Genomic DNA, 21,345 nt, shown 5'->3' on the forward strand with positions numbered 1-21,345 from the left:
AGTAATGCATTAAAAAAAAGTATTCATTTCTTATTTTGATCTCACAGATCTGCAGCAGATTTAAAAAAAATCGGGGCCTAAGTCCTTATGAGACATTATTATTTTTTATGGATATTAACAAATAACTATGATAATGCCTATTTCTGAGGCACAAAACACTTAAAATTAATGTTGCTCATACAGTTTGACTTTATCAGTGTTTGGCTCCACTTCCATTATCATTAGACCCATTCTGCACCCACTTCTGACCCACTCTGGCAGCATGACAGTAGCCAAGCGTCTGTATTGTCCTAAGTGCTTCATAAGTACAAAGAAAAACTGTTTCTGATGCAGGTCTGAGGTACAGACAAAATGTACATATCCAAAAGACAGTAAGATGTAAGAAGATTGAACAGAAAACCCAGTATGTGACAAAGTGGGTCAGATGTCAACAAGTGATAGCGAGGGAGGACTTGTACTGTCTGCATATCTGCCAGTGAAATACTATAGTGAGAAAAAGTGTAGAGAGAAGTTTTTATTGCCTTCATTGTTTACTGATAGAAATTATGTATTTATATATATGATAGCACACTGAGGCTAATTCAAGAAATTACTCACTAAGAAACTAAATAGAAATTACTAGAAAATATTTTGATTCAAAATCTCACAGTACCAGAGAAGAATATAATAGCTTCCTTTAAATCAGTCACCTTGCACATCTTGTTAATATAGAGGAAATTCTATTAATTTATTTATTCTGCTCATCTTATTTGAAAGTAGAAATCCAAAGTTTGGAAAAACTAACCTTATTTCTGCTCCTAAAGGAAAGCTATGGTGACTACATCAAATGGACATGCTTCAGTGAGGCAGCTAGTGAAAAACACCTAAGGAGAAGTCAGTGCAGATATCCTGGAAATCATATATACAAGCAATACCTTAAGGTTCTAATGTCTGACTTTCAACAGAAAAATATTACAGAACTGAAAAAAAAAAAGCTGGAAAAATTACATAGAAAGTATTAAGAAAATACTTCAGTTACACCTATTACTTTCCATAATTCAATATAAAATTGTTAATATTAATGTATTAATTAAATTGTTAATATTTTTATTTAATTAAAATATTAATTGTGTCTTGTACAAATCCCAGGAGTACTTCATGAGTTCAGGTAAGAAGTCCTTCAGTTGCTAAAACAGCCACTAGTTGGTTTTTTTAAGAATCTGTATCTAGATTGAAACCTTAGAATGATCTTTGACAAAGACCTTCAGGAAAAGTTACCAGAACATTAATCATGGCTTAGGAGACTAAGGATTTTCATGAATCAAAATCTGACTAGAAAACAAAAAGAGGAAACAAAAAGAGAAAACAAATAGCCTGTGACCGTTTGCAAAAATACTCAAAAAACAATAGTAAGGTACCTTGATGCTACACTGTGTTAAGCCCCTTACTATTTTAATATATTTACTTCAGTTTTGAAAGCAAAGTAATTCACACAGGAAAATAACAAGAAATTGGAGATGAGTAAAAATTCATCAATTAAAAATCATAAGAGAGATGGAAGAGACAATTATCTTCTGAATTATGCCACTGCCAAGAGCCATGGTAAAAGTATACGAAAGAAATCTAAGCTGTGGAAAATTTAAAATTTTCCCTCCTTTATGCTATATTAGTGAGAGCATGTTATTAAACTTCAAGAAGTTCCATGAAATTTGCAACTGTCCCATTTCATCATAGTAAATAAAAGCACTGTGTTCTTATGGATAAGTGATAGAAGCTATGTTCAGATTTTAGAAAGACTCAAAGTGGGAATTCATCTTTATATGATAAAAATTTATATAATTAATGCTAAGAATCTTTGTAGAATCTAAATTGTCAGGTTTCACATCTTAAACCAAGGTCACGCTGTCTAGGATTAGGATCTTAGGGATTTTAGTTACTACACAGATCCTGATAACCAACCATCAGAAAAAGGCCACTGGAAAGAAATTTTCATCCATCACTTCAATATTACTATATAATGTCTTCTTAAAAGGAACATTGCAGAACTAAAGCAGACTGTGTATGACAGCAATTGGTTAGCTCTGGTTTCTAACTATCCAAATTTATGGTGGACTGTTCTGTAGTTAGGATCCAGAGTAATAAAACCTTCAAACAGCAATTTTCCCTTTTTGCATTGCATTTTGCAGCACTAGCTTAACTATCCAAACCCCTCTTAAATTTTATTATTGGTGCTTATTTGGCTAGGTATCAAGAGAAATTAGTGAGTTAGAATTGTGAAGATCACTTAAGAGCTTTTGATTTTAGGGCAGAACCAATTATTGCTGAGCATACTGCTCCAGATCTGACAAGAGGGTTAAGTGCCTTGATTCATGTTTGCATTCATACAGCACTCAGAGACAAAAAAGATAAGTAGTGGAGATTGACTAGCTGAGACAGGGAAGGAGAAAGGATGTGTGTGTCTCACAGGTTTTTAAACTACACACCAAAGAAAGGAAATTCCTGGTGTGTGGACACATAAGCACAAGCAGCATCAAGATTGTCCTTCTGCTTTTTTAGGCACATTGCTAGTCTTGGGGCTTCAGAGGTCTGTTTCTCATTAACTCTGACAAATATGTATGACACTTTTTACCACACATGACTTTTAAAATGAATACATTCCTATGTATGAAAATTGCCAGTTATGCAATTAATTGATAATTTTACCTCAGTCCTTTTGAAAATGATGCATAATATACCTGTTAAATTAAGGACTGATTTTGAGATGGAGTGAAATGTAAAGCAGAATTAATTGTATTTTAAAAAGTTAAAAGTATATTCAACTAATTGCATGGGTCTTCTAATTTCTTTTCATTTTATTAAGAATGTTTCTTACCAAATAATATTATTTTTCTTACATTGTGACAATTTTCTAACCCATTTGTCAGCACAGCAGATGCGTTAATTGCAAACTACACAATTTTTTCCTTTTTTTAAAAAAGAAGCCCCATTACTACCCAACTAAACTTATCAATCAGATTTTTTTCTTAATACAGGTAAGATGTATTTCAAGTTTTTCTTTGCACTGTAAGTATGAATACAAAATTGTGCAAGGCTTGAGAGAAAGACTCCATTTAATCAAAGCTCTCCAAGAAGACATATTCCCAAGTGTATTTTTTTCCTTCCTTATAATTTATCCTGTACCTTATGTCTGGCACTCTAGAAGGCAAATATTTTTTAGAGCTTCTAAAACACCTCAGGCTGAGCCTACGGCTACAGATATGTAACCATATGGTTCCTTAATTACTTAAATCACTATGCAAGGCCTACGTGCTAACATCCAAGATATATTTCACTCTGGTGTTAGCCCATGGGGACCCATCTGATAGACATCATCACTTTGGCATTCCTTGTTTTTCTTGTGTACCATTTTCCTTGAAGCTCTCTTAAAATGTAAGGGTCATTTTTCAGACAGATCCCTACTGACTAAAAACTGTGGGGTCCTCTTGCTTGAAAACCTCTCTGTATGGTTGTTGCTTACTTTATATGCCTGAATTTTTTCCTTCTTGAGGTTTGGCAGGTGATATAAATCTGGCAAGAGTGGAAGATTGTTACCTTTCAAAGAGACTTTGACACGCTTAGAGAAATGGGCCAAAAGAAACCCCATTAAGTTCAGCAAAGGAAATATCAAGTCCTGAATCTTCACAGCAGCAACCTCTAACAAAGCAAAGGCTGGGGAGTAACTGGCTGGAAAGCAGCTCTGCAGAGAGGGACTGCAGGGTTCCAAGGAGCAACCAGCTGAACATGAGACAGCAATGTGCCCTTCTGGCAATGAAGGACAACACACTCTGTGCTGCATTAGGAAAAACTCTTCCAGCCAGTCCTGCTCTCTGCTCAGCACTGGTGAGACCTACCTGGAGCACTGGGTCCAAGTGTAGAACTCCACAGCAAAAGGTACATGGACATAGTGGAACGAATTTGAATGAAGGTGATGAATGACTAAGCAATTGGAGCATTCAATATATGAGGAGAGGCTGAGAGAGATGTTCATCCTGGAGAAGAAAATGCTTACCAGGATCTTATCCATTGGTAGGGATTATATGGATTTATCTGAGTTAAGAAGACAGAGATAGATTCTTTTCAGTGGGGAGCCACTGACAGGACAAGAGGCAATGGGCACAAACTAAACCACAGAAAACTCCATTTAAACATAAGAAAAAGTTTTTTTTTATGGTGAGTGTGATCAAATACTAGAGAAAGTTGCCCAAGAAGGCTATGAAGTTCCATCATTTTCATAACTTGACTGGATACAATCCTGAGTAATGTGCTACAGCTGACCCTGCTCTGCAGGGGCTGGGACTGCAGACCTTGGACTGCAGATGTCTTCCAGGCTCAACTACTATGAGATTGCTGGATTTCTTTAATCTTGACCCCTGAAATATGAGTGGAAAACAAATTACACAGCCTCTACCTAGTGAAAGAATGAAAAGAAATTAATCTCTCATAAAGAAACAATACTAATTGAATTTCATTAAAAAGAATAAAAACAAACATTCTTAGTTTATTTCAAATAGATCAAAGATTTTGACCTTGGCCACCTAGTACATTACAGTTTTGGTGCAAACCCAAGAAGATGTTTTTTCATGCATTTTTCAAGAACAATCAGGGAATATTCACCTTTATATATGCCATTGTATCCTCCATGGACTTCTCCAGCACTGGAGATTTCTTCAACATGAGCCCCTTGGTCAGATGTAAAGTATACAAGTGTTTTGTTATTCAGATTATGCTTCTCCAGCATATCCAGAACTTGTCCTAGGTGAAAAAAAAATAAATAAAAAGAAAAGGAAAAGAAACAAAGGACAGCTTTAAGAATCACAGAATGAACTAGGTTGGAAAAGACCTTTGAGATCATCAAGTCCAACCTATGACCTAACCTAACACTTCCTAATCAACTAAACCATGGCACTGAGTACCATGTCCAGTCTGTTAATTAAACATGTCCAAGGATGGTGATTCCACCATCCACCTGGCCAGATAATTACAGTGCCCAATCATTCTTTCAGTGAAAAAAAATTTTCTGATGTTTAACCTAAACTTGCCCTGGCGCAACTTAAGACTGTGTCCTCGTTCTGTCAGCTGTTTCCTGGATAAAGAGACTCACCCCCACCTGACTAAAACCACCTTTCAGGGAGTTGTAGAGAGTGATGAGGTCATCCCAGTGTCTCCTGTTTTCCAGGCTAAACATCCCCAGCTCCCTCAGCTGTTCTTCACAGGGCTTGTGTTCCAAGCCATTCCTCAGTCTTGTTGCCTTCCTCTGGATGCTGGGGACTTTAAATGACTTTTTCATTAGCCTTGGCATATAAATATATTTGTGTCCCTTTGCCTTTTTGAGACCATTTTTCACATAAACTCTTATACTCAGCAATAGGCACATGCAGCACACAGTAGGGCACAACTACACAGGGCTTGTAGCAATCAGGACCATGACTCAGTTGCTGCAGGGTTTCTTGAAGTACAGTATGAGAGGATTTGTGCCCATCAGAGAAAAGGGCTAATCCACAGAGAGCAAGTGACTTTTGGAAACAGTTGCTCTCATCAAGGAGATCCCTTAGCAAGAAGATTCAAGCCACTGAGGATATTTAGTAACACTGAGGAAAGAGTCTCAGCCTGCAGAGTAGATCTCGCAGTTTGGGGGTAACGCCTTGCTGCCTAGCAACCTACAGAGGCAGCAAGGCAAAAATCTCAGTGCAAGTGTTAGAGCAAGACAAAAAAAAAAAAAAGAAGTAAGAGAATGCATGTAGCACCTTTAAAGTATGTGTGGTTTCATTATCAAACCTAATAATTAGCTCTTAATATCTCAACATATGGAAAACCATCAACTAAACTCAAAATATGCAAGGTAATAAATACACCCAGGTGCTCATATTTAAAAGAAGTACCCACAGGGATATGTCTTGTATCTCTTAGGCACCACAGGCTCATGCTTCATTTTCACAAAGGGCTCCTCACACTACTTTGGCACTGTGGAGGACCTTGCAGTTATATAAATTGCACTGAAACCTATTTAGACTGAATTCTTTAAAGTGTATTTCTGTATGAATGAGAGTGAAGCTTCTCTTTGTAACTTGCTCCAGTGAATTTTATACTGATTAGGAATCTAAAATTATTGGTCCTGGAAAACTACCAAAGCTTAAGAATATAATTCTTCACATCAGCCTGACAATGAACCTGTCCTTTAGGGATCTCAGAACATATAAAGATAATTCTGTCTTCACAACTATTTTATCTTTATTCTTTTACTTAAGCATCCAAGAATGGTCCAATTTGAATGTTAATTTTGATTTGCTTACCTGACCACTAAGAATTAATTCATCATCTGATGCCCAATTATTGTGTCAAAGAGGATGAGATAAGAACTTTGAAATACAGAGCCTTCTAAATGGTTTTCAGATCACTGTTTCTGCTGCTATGCTCTTTTTCTGGATAAGGAGTAATTACCTTACTTTATTGCTACTATTTCTAGTTGCCTCTTAATGCTATATCATTTTAAAACTGTCTTTTTAAAATGGTTGACTGTTATAATTTTTCAAATTACTGGGTCAAGAATAAAGGAACATCAGCTGCTAAATTTAAGTAGATACCTGTTGGTCGTGTTTGTAAAGTAGGAGCAAAGAAGAAATGTAAGAGTAGGAGAATTTGTTTATGTAAATTTTGAAGCCTCGTGGGAGTTGAAATTTCCCAACAGAGCTGAGAAAATCTGTTACAAAGGCTGACATTTTAAAGCTGGTGGGTTGAGGGAAAATCATGCAGGTCCTTCTGACAAGCCACGCGCTTGCTGCATGAGGTGGATGGACTTAGTGCCAGGAAAGAACGAGGCAATTTCCCATTGGCTTCTGGAATTGTTTGGAGAATGTACTTGCTAAGTGATTACAATATCTCTTGGAAATGCGCCAATGATGATAAAAACGTAGAGTACAAAGATAAATTAGTAAATTATATGTAGGTATTCAGCCACATGACCTTCAGAGTTCCCTTCCAATCTATATCAAGCTATGATTTTATGATTTTATGATATGATTTTATTGTGCAAAGAAATATATATGCAGTGATGTGCACAACAATATTTTTTTTACATACCTCATGTTCATGATGAAATTGAACTTTCAAATTAATCTTGTATATAAACCAAAATGAAAATAAAATGAGAATGGCACTCAGTATATAACATTAAATGATCTCTAGTGATCAAAGGCATTGGCAATCATTCAATAATGACCACTTTGATTTCCCAACTAATTTGGGAAGATATGAGAAGCAATGAAAATTGTCTCACTATCACAAATAATTAAACTTAAAATTAAAAATTAATATTAAAATTAAATGTAAGACATTATAATTAATTTTTTTAACGAGGTTGAGTCTTTCTCTGAAAAAATATTAAATTCTGACACTCAAACAGGTCCCATTTTAGAAAAAACCCAGTCATATAAAATGCATAGAAATTCTCATTCATTGTTAAACTCAGTGGTAAAACTTCCATTTCCTTCAAAAGGATTTTGAAACACAGAGGATTGCATACATAAGCTTTAACTAATGAATGCTAAAATGACAATTTATCTTAGCAGCAACATTTTTCAGTACAGATGGACTAATAGTGGTAATCCAAAAAACAGTATTGTCAGAGTATGGCAGTCACAACACACTCACAAGCAAACTTTCCATTTCTATTTTGATCCTGAACACTAGCACCTACTAGAATGAAAACTGTAAATAAACAGCAAAGTGTGTGTTACCAGAAGATAAGACAAATTTAAGTGTATTTGAATGATGTGACTCCCGTTAACACAAGAAAGAGTTTAAATTAAAATACCTTGCTTGAAAGCCACATTCTGAAAAATTAACTGCTGTACTGATCTATGTGGATGGTACCAGTTATTTTTTTTTCTGATTTGAACAGAACATATTTGGAAAGACAACATTTCTGAATATCCAAATCAATCCAGCTGATGGAGCTCCATAATTTCTGCAGTTATTTAGCAACTAGAATTTCAGATCAAGCTACTCCTACCACTGCCATTATAGGCATGTATTCTGCAATGTAGGTGACTAACATTGTAGCAGAAAAAGGTGTTAGATCATTGGACATTTTGCTTCTATTTACATATTTTTAAGATAAAAAACAGATTGAGGACTGTGTTAAGACATTACTTGTTTTAATTAGTACATCAGTGCTCCAAAATTTAAATGAAGCTTCTTGTGAAATATACTGAGGAGTGCTCTCTGTATTCTGCGCTCCATTCTTGCTTCAAGCTGTGTAAAATTATAAAGAATTGTTTCATTCTGAATGTGAAAATGCCAATTTCAGTGGAGTGATAGCCATGTGAAAGGGAGAAGAGCAATTGACTCTGTTCTTTGGAAGGAAACACAGTGCCATGCCGCTTTTCAAGTTCTCCAGCATAGCCTGAATGGTAGCTGAACCAGCCTTACTAATGATGACTGTAATTACTGAGTTTTGACTCGTGTAAAGCTCCTACTGTATGCATCTACAAGAAGAGATAGGGTTTATAAAAAATTACTATTCATTTGTAAACGAGGTACAAACACTGAAAAAAAAAAGTGTTTACAAATGTGTTACTGATTTGGAAAAGTGTTTGGTCAAGCAAGCATATGAACAAGTGCATTTTATTCAAAAATTGGTTTACTGACATTTCAAGTCAATGGGAAATAAATATTATTTCTATTAATTCAAAATAATTTAGACTATTGCTGAAATTATGAATAAGAAGGTAGAGGAAATAGAATATCTCGGTGTAATCTAGGCATTAGAAAAAATAGCTTCTACTTGTAATGAAATCTTTAAAACAGTCTGCCAAATTCACAGAAAAAACATGTTTCGGAAGGAAGGTTAAGGATCTGTCTGAGGAAGAGACAGCTGACAGTAAAGGAAATTCCTAATAATGTAACACTATTTTCCAACTCCAGTAAACTTTCACATGCCTCTCTTGTATCCAGAAACTCACAGCAAGACTGAGACAATTATTGAACAAAGATTCCAATAGATCAGCCTGGGAAAATAAGCCATCACATCAGTGCCTAGAAGAGGCAGTTTGATTGTGTTGGGGTTTTATTGTTTTTATTTGCTGTTTAGAATTTGCTACTGCTGCTCATGTTTGGTTTTGAATAGCATCATTAGCCAGAATCACAACTTGTAGTCAGCTCCAGGCATTCACCTCTGTGAGTGGTAAGCCTTTGAATAAATGCATAAAATTCTAAAAATTAATGCTACATGCATAAGTATTTGGAAGCCCACATTTCTTCCAGAAAATATATTGATGCCTTTCAACTATATACCCATAGGTTTACCACATAGTAAACCTCTTGGGAGCCCCTTTCTGCTACAGCAGTTTAAGGTTTTGCCACAGTTAATCATTTCTTCAGGGCTCAAAGGCTAAGATTTTCACCTTATGAAAACTTAATGTTGCAGCTTCTGCATACCATTATTCACAAGCTAACAATCATTTTAATCTCTATGTTGATTTTCTGCAATGAAGAAAAGTTACTTCACTTTAATGCACTGATCTGATTACAAAATCCACTGACTAAAACCTTTGTATTAAAACAAACTTATAACTAAGATCAAGACACCCTTATTTTAATTTTAGCTTTTGTACATTTCAGGTTATAAATATGCAAATGTTCCCATAGTATGCTCAGAGCCATCCAGTTTCCTTTGATAAATATGTAAATCAGCTTGTCTCTGCAGTGGGGAAGTAATTATCACTTTCAGACCTAGTCATTGAGTACAACACTTGAGGTAAAGATGAAAAATAATAAAACCATTGACAGCAACACAAGAAGTGGCTGCACATATGATGAACAGTACATAAGCTCTGCACACAACTTGTTTAAAATTCAGAACTACAACACAACCACTGCAGAGTGGAAATTCTGGGACAAAGCATTAGAATGTGCAATGGCACATTATCTAGCCAGGCAACAGAACATATCCACCTTCGAAGACAAGTGATTCCCATAAGGAGGACATCAGCATACGAACCTCAAAGGTGAGAGAGTGAATACTAGGTAGTACAACCCTGACTAGACCAGGAAGTAGATGCATAACTAATCACAAACGGTATGAGGTTCTTCCTGCAGAAAGAAAGTAGAGTGCACATTCAATACAAAGCCTTGAATCAGTACTACTGCACTACTATTTCTATAGTTACACAATGGAAACAATCCAAACAACAAAATCTTCTCCAAAAGTACATAGCTGGAGTCTCAAATGTGCTAAGCTCCTGCTATGATAGGTTAGTGGGATCTTCAAAGTCAACAGGAAATTCTGCCAAAAAGTAGCATCTGGTTCTGAAAAAAACCATCTATATTAGTGTTTTAATTTGTAACAGGAATGCATATTTACAGTAAATCCAATCATGGGCAGTTAACATATTTATGTTTCCATAGCAAAGCCCTCTTGGATTTTGTGACCTGAATTTCTTTCAAAGTCTTATTTCAAGGACAAATCCTGGGAATGCAACTGAGGCACTCACACTACTAACAGGCATTCAGTCAGGGACCACAGTAGAGCAGAAGTGGATTTCTAGTGTCTTCTGGTATGCTGGCAGTCTTTTTCCAGCTCATAAGACAGTTCAGACCTGCCACTGTCAGCAATTTTAAACATTGTAGGATTGATGAATCCTCCAATGGAAGTCTAGAGCAGGCACAATCCAGCTCCAGGTGTGTATGCTGTAGATACATTGAAAGTGGGATTTACATACAGTGTACACAAAGCACAAAGTATAGATTTTCATATGCAGCTCACCTATCTTAAGAATTTGGCCCCAAAAATTCTCAATTCTTTTCAAAATGAAGTAAAGTAAGGCAATTGCCCCAGATGTAACTACCTCCCACTAGAAATCCGGTAAGAAGTTCTTAGGTCCAGATAGTCTGTAGAACAACAGTTCTCTGCTAGATTCCTCTAGACTCAAAGTGGGACAAGTAAATAAGCAGAAGCCCTCAGAAAAGGGCAGTCTTTTAATCAGAACACAAGGCAACTTTGGTGTGGTCAGCTAAGCTATCAATGTGAGCTTGCTTTTTGTTTGGATTTGGATTGCCATGTAGCTGTAAACTTCCAAATCACTTGTGACTGTTTATACAGTTTTATAAGTCTAATGTGTCTTTCAGACCCTCACGATAAATTTTCAGCACAGCGCACAGCAGATTAGGTACACACACTTCTTAGCAGCTTTGAATAAATCAACCAAATTTTGACTTGTGCATAAGGTTTTTCCTAGAGATGAGTACCACATCTCTTATTTTTCTTATGCATATAAGTTCAAATTATTTTTTAAATATGAAAGTTGGAATGATATTTTAGATATGTATAAATACATGAGCATAATGAAGCACAGAGTTTAGTGTCTGAAGACCCGTAAGTATAGCAGCAATAGAGACAATGCAGGATGGAAAAGCTTCCTGTACTGCAGCACTAATGATGGATTATTACAGGTCAAAAAGTATAACTAATCAGTAGATATTTCCTTATTAGTATTTAAATTAGCTAATAAATGCATGGCTTGAAATTCACTTTTAGACCTTACATCTGTTGAACATAAGTCAATGTATTTCTAAAGTAAATCTTGATTTTTAGCCTTCTTAAAATGCTAAAATATGAGAAATGGTCACACAATTTTAGGAGGGTCCACTGCATTTGCATTTTGCATGACAGCTCTGATAACTTTTTGGGTAAATTTGCAACTTCATTCTGCACATATCTAAGACACCATTTCACACATACAACTAAGATGAATAATCAAAAAGACATTGTCTCATTTCCCACTTTGAGGTCCCCCATGTTTTCTTTTAAATTATGGAAGGGATTTCTTTAGGTGTGACCTTGGCAAACTGCAGTGACAGCTGAGCAGTACTATTCAATTTTGAATTAGACTGTTAGATGAATTTAAGGCTTCAAGTATTTGACCATTCCAATATATGCTGATTGTGATTGATTGCATAAATGGGGAGTGATAAAAGAAACTCCTTCCTATGTCTTCAAAGGTTTAAACATTTACTAATATCAGACTAAGTTTTAAACTGAATATTTATATGGTCCTAGAACCAAATGCATAATGACAACATTTTGCCAGATTAATGTATGAGGAATTATGAAGAATGTAAAGCAGGGAAAAAAAATTAACCCCCCATTTAAATCTTCTGCACTTTTCTAGAAAACTTCAAAGCATTTGCCAGTTGTTTATTTCATTTTTATTAAGTAAAATTCAAACTGTAAAAAACTGGCTGACATTACAGCATAAACATTTATAATCTTTCAGCAGCCAATTTTTTTCAATCTTTGCTGAATTTAGAAGCAGGTTTTAAAGACTTGCTATAAATTACACGCCATACAGTTAAGAGGAGTTTTATCAAGAGTGAATTATATTCATCATGAAATCCCAATAAATTTAATTTCCTGGTTTTCTGATCTTAATTGTGCAAATCTAATCTAAAATGAAAGTAGGTGTGCATTAACTCATTCCCAATACACCTTTTTTTTTCCTCCTTTCCACAAGGATCACCATGCACCTTTGTTAATTCACCTACTTCTCTAACTTTTGTGCCTAAGTGCTACTAGGCACTCAAAGCCTAGTGTGAAATCACCATCTCCAAAACATGTTACTTGATAATGAATCTCTGTAGAGACATTGTTACTACCAATAAGAAAGCAAGCCTGACTATGAAAATTGTCTCAAGGGACTTTTCCACTAATCATGTAGACTCTACTCTGTCTTCTCTAGATGACATTCAGAATTTAGAAAAAAAAAAAAATAAATACACTGAGAGCCACAAATTATGATTTGTCGCCTTTTCCCCTGGTATATGTATGTGTGTTAAACATGACATATATATGCTGACTTCCATTCCAGAGGATCCTGTCTGAAGGGAAGGCAAATAATTTTTCAGGTCATCCTCACTGATGATAGACTACTAGATCAAAAACATTACTCACTATCTCATGAAATGGCACTTTGATTCCTTAATTCATCTAAGTGCTCTTGAAAAATATTCACAGGCTATTCAAAAAGAGTTTTTGCTGAAGTTTCAGAGTAGTATTCAGTAGCACAGCAGATGCCTATGAGGAAGAAAATCTGCCTTTTTCTGGTCTGAGGCCTGGAAAGAAAAATATGCCATTCTTGTTTTAAATTGGTTTGGAAATACTTGAGGACTCTGCTTAGACCAAGATGTGTTTGATGCCCGTAATACATGGTGGAGTCATGAGATCAGAGAGGGCCCTGAGACCATTAGGCTCCTTTCTTTGCCTTTTCTCTGATTTTCACTCATATAATAATAAAACAAAAATGAGTATGTTACATGTGGAATTAATGATAATTAAGTGATAATTAATCTGAGTTTGCTAAGGTTTAACACTGTGAACGCCATGTGTCATTTCATTTGTAATGAGAAGTTACAAAAATGGACCAATATATTTTTCCTGTGCAAAGGCAAGGCAGAATTCTGAAAGGGCTCTGCCTTGCATGTAAGGATCACAGTGAGATGTGTTTTTTAGGATAAATCTGAAGGCTAAATGTGAAATGAGGAAGGATTATTGACAAAAACACCACAGATCAGCTGAAATATTTACATAGATACATGGAAAAAATTAGTCTAACTGTAATTAGACACTATTTGGGGAAGAGAGGAGTTATTGCCAAGGTAAACTCTCCAAAGAACAGACGGCAAATAACCACTTGAAGACCCCAGGCAGCACATTTGTTACTTATGGGAATAGCACTATTCCTATGGATAATCAGGCAGGTAAAGGGTTAGTTCCTCCCTATTAATGTATTTTTTTATTGAACTAATAATTTCTGAACCTATAAAATTAAATTTAAGAATTTGTATATAAACAGATGTCTTTGAACAGGAAATGTTTGGAATTTTCACATTTCACATTAATAGCTCTGTAACACACTGGTGTTTCAGTACGACATGCAGAGAGAAGGAAGTACAATCCAGCAAATAGATTTCTGCTCTAGAAGGCACTGGAAAAGTATGGCTGGCTATATACAGGAACTGACTATTGTTACCAAGATTCAGTAAGTAAATATGGTAACAGTAGGATAGAGTATTTGCATTCATTTCCTGATGATATATTTAATATACCAGTTCATCCTTTTTAAAACAGTTATTTCCAACTATTTTACCATGAATTCCTAAAGTTAATATATAACCAGGAAAGTAATTAAATGTCTCATCAAAAATCAGTTTACATTCTGAGAGGTAAATGTGATATTATTGTCTAGTATTTTTTGCCAAGAAAGTCCTCAAAGCTCTCTTTAACTAGGCCATCTATTTTTTTATGAGCAGCACCTGGGGGTTATTGCACAAGAAGACTGGCAAACTGCAGCAGAATCACACAAAAGTTGGACAGAGAAATTGAGGATATGGAGCTTGACTACTTCAGCTCTAAATAGGCAAGAATATTTAGGATATGTCCTGTAGAAAGGTTTTAGGCTTTTTTTTTTTTTTTTTAAGGACAACTGCCAATTTTGTGCCTCTTAAAAAATGCTGATAAAAAAGCCATCATAGCAGCACTTTGCTCATAACACCCTGCTAAGATGTTCAAACATTGTTCTGTAGGATGTGCTGGTTACATTGTGTCTCACTCTGTCCTGATGTTGGTTTGGAACAGGCCTTCAAAGACCATCTAGTCCAAGCTCCCTGCCTTAGGAAGGGACATCTGTCACTAGATCAGGTTACTTAAAACCTGGCTTTGAACACTTCCAATGATGCAGCATTCACAACTTTTCTGGGCAACCTGTTCCAGTGTCTTACTACCCTCCTTGTCCAATATTTCTTCCCAATGTCCAATCTAAATCTACCATTTTGCTGTTTAAAAATTTTGTCCCTTGCCCTATCACTACAAGTACTTTCTACAGTCAAGTAGAAGTATCAAGTCTTTCTACAGTCTTTCCTATAATTTATTTTCCTTTAAATATTCTCCCTAGAGCTTTCTCTTCTCCAGGCTCTCTCTCAGCCCAGCTCTCTCAGTCTGTCTTCACAGGAGAGCTCCTCCAGCCCTCTGCTCATCTTCACCAACCTCCTCTAGGCCAAGTCCTGAGAGGCCCCCACCTTTCCTCTGCTGAGGACCCCAGAGCTGGATGCAGCCCTCCAGGTGGAATCTAGCAAGTGCAGAGCAGTGGGGCAGATTCACCACCCTCATCCTGCTGGCCACGCTGCTTTAGATGCAGCCCAGGACATGGTTGGCTTTCTGGGCTGCAAATTCACACTGCTGGCTCATGTCTAATTTTTAATCTGCCAAATGGAAAGGATAAATTATATGTGTTTGAATTATAAGCAAATAAAAAAAAAGTACTCATTTATTACTTGCTTAATGTATGCTCTGTGATTTTGTGATGTCAGAATCAACTGAACTCTGGATTAGAAGCACTTTGCTACCTTTTACACAGTGATATACTATACATTGAAATACTCTATATTGGCTATACTTTTCACATTAGCACAACTAGGATCTTCCTTGACTTTACTAGAAATAATGAGGCATCCTGAACTATTAATTTCTTTCAAACATCTGGCATTAAGTTATTTTTGGATTCACAGGAAGACAAAGTTTGTACTGCTTTTTTTTGGGCTAGGCCATTCTTTTCTTTAGGATTAAAATGCAGTTACATTTGTATTATTTCTTATTTTCCGCTTTGTTTTTCAATGCAAGTCTGACTAAGAAATGAAAGTAAGTTTGATTTCTAACCCACAACTGTCTCAACCATTGAGATACAAGAGCCTAAAGAGCCAAAGTCCTTTACCCTCACAACAGTGAAATGGCAACAGTACTGTAAAACCATGTAAAATGAAGGACCTATGTTAGTCACACTTAATTGTAGGCAATGTAATTGTGACATTATAGACGAGTCCATCCAGTGGTTTTCTAAAAGGACACTTGCTGAAAAAGTAAGATTCCTCTCTTCTTCTCCTCTTTCTCCTTCTTTCTATTTTCTCTGGAAGCTGGTTAGAAAAAAAGGAGGTGAGGGAGAGAAGAATGCTCTCCCTCCCCTCTTGTGGAATCATAAGGCTGCAAGATCCACTAAAGCTGTAGAATATAACTTCATGCTCGTCTAAGGCAAGAATTTGATTATCATGGAGTCTTTTTTTGCTCATCCTAAGTAAGCAACTGAGCCCTTAGGGGTCAGGTGTTCCTTTGGATATTGAGCTTACTACTGTAATACAAAATCAGTTCAGTGTTCTCAGGGTTACTGAAATATGCTCTTCATAAGGAAATGTTATAAAGAAAGTTTCATGGGTAGGGAGAGAGAATGATTTAAAAATAGAAGTGTGTATACAAAGTCAAAAGAAAGCAAAAAACAAAAAGAAAGCATTCAAACTAGTAAAAAATAACCTGAGTACACTATGAAACACATAACTGTTGCCCCACAAACATCAGTATTAAAAAAGAATGATAGAAAAGAAAAATAAAGATTCAGATTCAGTTTTTCTTAAACAACATCCTAAATTGAAATAAAAATGCCATTTTTTACAATCAAGTGGTGAGGCGAAAAGCTCCAGAGCAAAATTACCATTTCACCAGACTGCCTTTCACTAATCACTGCATTATTACTCTATTGCTTTTCCTAGACCTAAAAAATTCATTATTTATCTCATTATTATATTTTGTTATTATACAGAAAGCAATAAAAAGCTTTCTTTAATGCAATATAAGCAACTGTTTTTATAAAAATAATGATCTTTAGCAGTATTACCACCCAGCCTATTGTATAGTGTGGTTGTTTTAGCAGTCAAATGTACCATTGAAAGATTACCAGCCAGAGTCAATAAAAAGTCAGTTCTATAAATCTCATCAATAAGAGCTTATCACCACCTGAAATTTGAGCCTTGTGATTCAACAGTATGAAATTCTGCATGGAAATTCACTAATTGGAACCAATCTGTTGATGAAGAATACAGAATCGATATTGTCATAAGCTTTATTGTATGATTACTGCTTTCACTCAGAATTAGATCACCTTTTCTTAAGCAGAACCGTCTCAAAAAAATTAACATACATTTCCAAACAAGCATGAAAGTGTTTCATATCTCTCTCCAAAAAAGCATTGTGGATTATTTTAAAAGAATCTCTAGTATTCTCAATATCATCTCTGAAACTGAAATGCACATGATCAGTTTTAGGTTTTTTTCTACAGCTAACTGATGTGCGGCCAGCTATGAAAAAATGGTAAAAGGCTGGAAGATGTTCCCTGAGTCATCACAGAAACTGTTCATATCATTATAGTTCATATATTAAAAAAGATATTTAATTATCCTTTAGAAGTACTATTTAATCCCCAGGACCAGAAGAAAACATGAGTTCCTGAGTCCAGGTGCACATTCTAACCATTTCCAGCTTCCAACATGGATCAAGACCGTGAAAAAAATTACTTTTCCCCTTCCCAAATCCCATGCCAGTTGAATTAAAGTCCTAATGCTTTACTATAGATCCAGATCTGGATTAGTGGGTAACTAGCAACAAATTTATATCTCAGGAGTTAAAACTGAACATCATCTCTGTGCCTCAGTTTTTCTTCTGGGAAAGAGATTAATGAGATTCCCCTATCTTACAAAGGCTTTGTGAAAATGCTTATTTGCAAATCTGTTATACACTGTAGCAAAGTACTGACACAGAAGAGATGAGACATGTCAAAGTATCTGTCTTCAAAACAGAACTTCAATAGCATGTGTTAAATAAAACATGAGAACTCATATTTAACAATGAGGAATATACCTACTGTTGAGAAGCTGCTCATTAAGAAGGCACTCTGATAAGGAGATACGATTCCAAAGGGAAAAGAAATGGCATGTAAACATATGTTAGAAAAGTGTACCATGAGACAGAAGCATAGGAAGAGTGATTTTTTTCTATCTTTGAGTACTTGACTTCATAGTCTTACAATTGTGCCTTCTGCATGTTTGTATGCATTTATGGGCTGTATCAGCTATGGTAAGGTACTGGGTAATCCACTACAAAACTATCTGAAGGTACGAGGAAGAGGCGTGGATGAGAAAGTTTTAACACAGAGATTAAAAATCCTTGACATTTTCAGTCTCTTTGTTCCTTAGTTTCATGTCAAGGCTTCTTTCACAGACATGCAACTACCACCAGCAACATCCTTCTCCTTCTCTAGCACAGTCACATTCTTTATAAAACCATGATTACAAGCTCCATAAATACCTACACAGATATTCTTTCATTGTCCAACTACTGAAGAAAAAGGATGGGAAAAGCCATGTTCCTAATTCAGGGCTGAAGGTTAAGGCTGACAACAGTAACACTTCCACTAAAATGAGTAAAGTCTGTCATCCTGATCCCTTGCTCTGAATGACTGTCTTACTAAATTCCTGTGGAGTTTTTCTAGCACAGTGCAAATGTAATTTTTTTTAAAGCTTCACAGTATCTCTGCTAAAAAAGGTTGCTATGCAAAGGCCCTCGATGAGCAAAACCTTTAGCAGCTTCCTTAAAAGTGTTTTTCCAGTCTGTATTTTGAAGATTATCTACAATTTGAAAAAAGTTAGCCCCATTTTGTTTCCTTATTGCAACCTTTATCTGAATATTCATACTCAGACCTTTTTCCATATTGACTTGAAGTCCTGCAGGTCAATTTTGGTTTAAATCTGTGTTCTTAATTGTTCTGAATTGTTCTTAATCTTGCTGTGTTCTTAATCTCACTGATAATGGTTTTCCCTACCCACCTTAAGCTAGGAGCAAAATCCAACCATACCATTTATTTGTAAAATTAAACTTCAGAGGCAAAGGTGAAACAAAAGGTTGGCTGCACATTTCATTAGAGAACTTCCTATCCTCCTTACCTGGATTTATCATTGCTTGGAGTCATCAGGATTCTTATTTCTGGTTTATCGAAAACAGGCTTTGAGCTTTCTCTTACTAATGAAAATTAACTTGTCTAAGAGTAATGCTAATTTTCTTTCACCAATTACAGCTTTTTGATCTAACACAACGTTAGATCTCAAGTCACTTTTTTTTGCAATAGACTGAATTTTAAGAGCTTCATAATTAACAGAAAGCCTTTACATTTTTGAACATTACATGATTACATTTTTGTAAAGAAAAATGCACAGTGCCCTAGCACACGTTGTTCTGACAATTTAACTTCTGCAGTATCAGATGCAAATGAAACCTCTTAAGCAGCTGGCAGCAAGTTTTGAACAACACAGCACTATTACCACAAACTACATTACATTGAATTTTTCCATCATGGAGTACTAAGACATTATTTGAACATGACTGATTAAAAAGTGCTACAGAAACGGCAACTTAAGATGTGCCTTGTAATCTTGTAAATAACGTTCTGAGAAGGAGCTTTGCTGTATACAAAGATGTGATATATAAAAAGAAACTATACTTAAAGAGGATTAGGTAGATCAGGAGGCTTATCATAGTGGAAACAGGAGTCCTTCATCACCTAGTCACCTCTTAAATTTGGTCCCATTCAGTAGTGACTGAAAGTCATTGCTGCTTAGTGACATATGAAATGTGTTTGGGTTTTAGAGCAGATTGTAACTGGAACGCATCCATATCATAAAAGGCAGAACCACAAATGTTTTTAATCTGCACCCACACTGACAATTTTCCCAGATGTAACCTAAAGAGTGAATGTGCTTCAAAAGCTTAACTACTGTCTTAGCTGAAAAAAGAGTCTCTTAATGCTTGGATAAGAGCAGAATGGCAAGACAGGGTGGGAAAATTCTATCCTAGTCACAGAATATGTGTATTGGCTGAATACCTTCTTCCTCAGGGTGCTGGCTGAACATCTTTTATGATAAGAAATCCAGCCTAATATTAAACGTTATAGATTTGAGATGTACATCAGTATGCATTCAGAAAAGCAAGGTCAAGGAGTGCACTATGAGCACCAGGCATCCATCTCCAGATTTTTAATTCTATTTTTCGGTTTTGAGGCTCAGCCAACATTATGTCACATTCACAGTAGCTGGATAAGATCAGTGCTTATCTGCTGCTTCTGATCATGTGGCATCATTCTGTTTTGCTTATCTTTTTAATCAATGTTGCACTGTTACGAATGACTACATGAGGTGAAAAGCCATGATAAATTAGGCTTATCTTGGTGCGCAGGATTTTTTATTGGAAAAAAAAGGATAGCTCATTCATTTTTTTCTCAAAGCAATAGGAATTTGTCCTTTTTTTTCTTCTCATATTATTAATAATGTTTATTTTGATTTTTAATACAATTGAGAATTCTCAGAAGATTTGTGATACATTTTTAGGTTGCCCCTTATAGAATAGGTTTTTAAATAAAGGTTCAAAGTATACAAACACTGCAAAGTGATTCAAAGACATGAGAATTCAAAATAACAACCACTAACAATTTCATGTAAAAGAAGAAATATTGATTTCTGATAAAATTTAATAATGCTATGCTGTTTACTAGAAGGAAGATAGTTACTGCACAGTATTTGAAAGAACATTAAAAAAGCCCACAAAACCCCCACAAAACCCCAAACACTCAACACCTAGGAATGTAAGTTCAGGCCAAAATAGCTTGAAAAAAAGATTAAAATTAAATTTTAATTACTTTGTAATTAAAAATAATAAGTCAACTTTAAGAGCTTAAAGGATTGTAAGTTTAAAACAATGACTTTAAAATAGTGAAAAAAAATTACCCTTTTTTCTCTTTGCTTTGTGAATGCATTAGACTATGTTACTTTGATCAGAGCAAGAATTCCTATGAGTCTTTTGGGCATAGTTCAGTTTTCTGTCTCCTAAATAGATTACATTTTCCAAAGTAACTTTTGTTTTCTGTCTGAAACCATTATTTTCATTTACTTGATGTTACATCTATTACTAAAAAGAGAGAAAGATGCCACAGGGGTCATTAAAAATAGTTTATATTAAATTGGAATGGTTTTCACTTAGACCTTTCATTTACATCATTCCAGAACAGAATAAAGATTAAAGGAAAGGATGTGATCAAGTTCACATTCTTAGCATATTAACTATTTAATCATGCACAAATTCATCAGATAAAGGTATGTAAGAATTTAGTTTTCATCATCTCACAATTGGGTGGTATAGACATTAGGAACCACAGCTTAATCCTGCACATATCATATTACTGATATAATCTCTTTTAAAACACTAGGAAATCTCATTAGGGAATAAATAAATTAGATGTTTTTCACAAAAGTCTGGTGCTGGCTTGGTAGAGCTTCTGCCCTTCTCTTTGTCTTTGAAAGTGCTTTGTGAAGATACGTATTTATAGAAAATTCTTAATAATGATAGCAGTGGAATAAAAAAAAAAAAACAGTTGAAAAGTGGTCTGACTTCCAGATAGTCCTACTAGA

General features: G+C 35.4%; 1 protein-coding gene across 2 annotated transcripts in view; it reads right to left on the reverse strand.

The window, feature by feature from the left end:
• Positions 1 to 21,345, reverse strand: part of STS (steroid sulfatase) — a 109,080-nt gene that overhangs the window by 38,031 nt on the left and 49,704 nt on the right. For both annotated transcript variants that reach the window (XM_005425182.2, XM_031060414.1), the window contains exon 7: positions 4,633 to 4,770. In XM_005425182.2, coding sequence (XP_005425239.1) covers positions 4,633 to 4,770 — 138 coding nt within the window. The remainder of the gene's footprint in view (positions 1 to 4,632; positions 4,771 to 21,345) is intronic.

The sequence above is a fragment of the Geospiza fortis genome, unplaced genomic scaffold, assembly GCF_000277835.1.
Source record: "Geospiza fortis unplaced genomic scaffold, GeoFor_1.0 scaffold50, whole genome shotgun sequence".
Classification (NCBI taxonomy): domain Eukaryota; kingdom Metazoa; phylum Chordata; class Aves; order Passeriformes; family Thraupidae; genus Geospiza; species Geospiza fortis.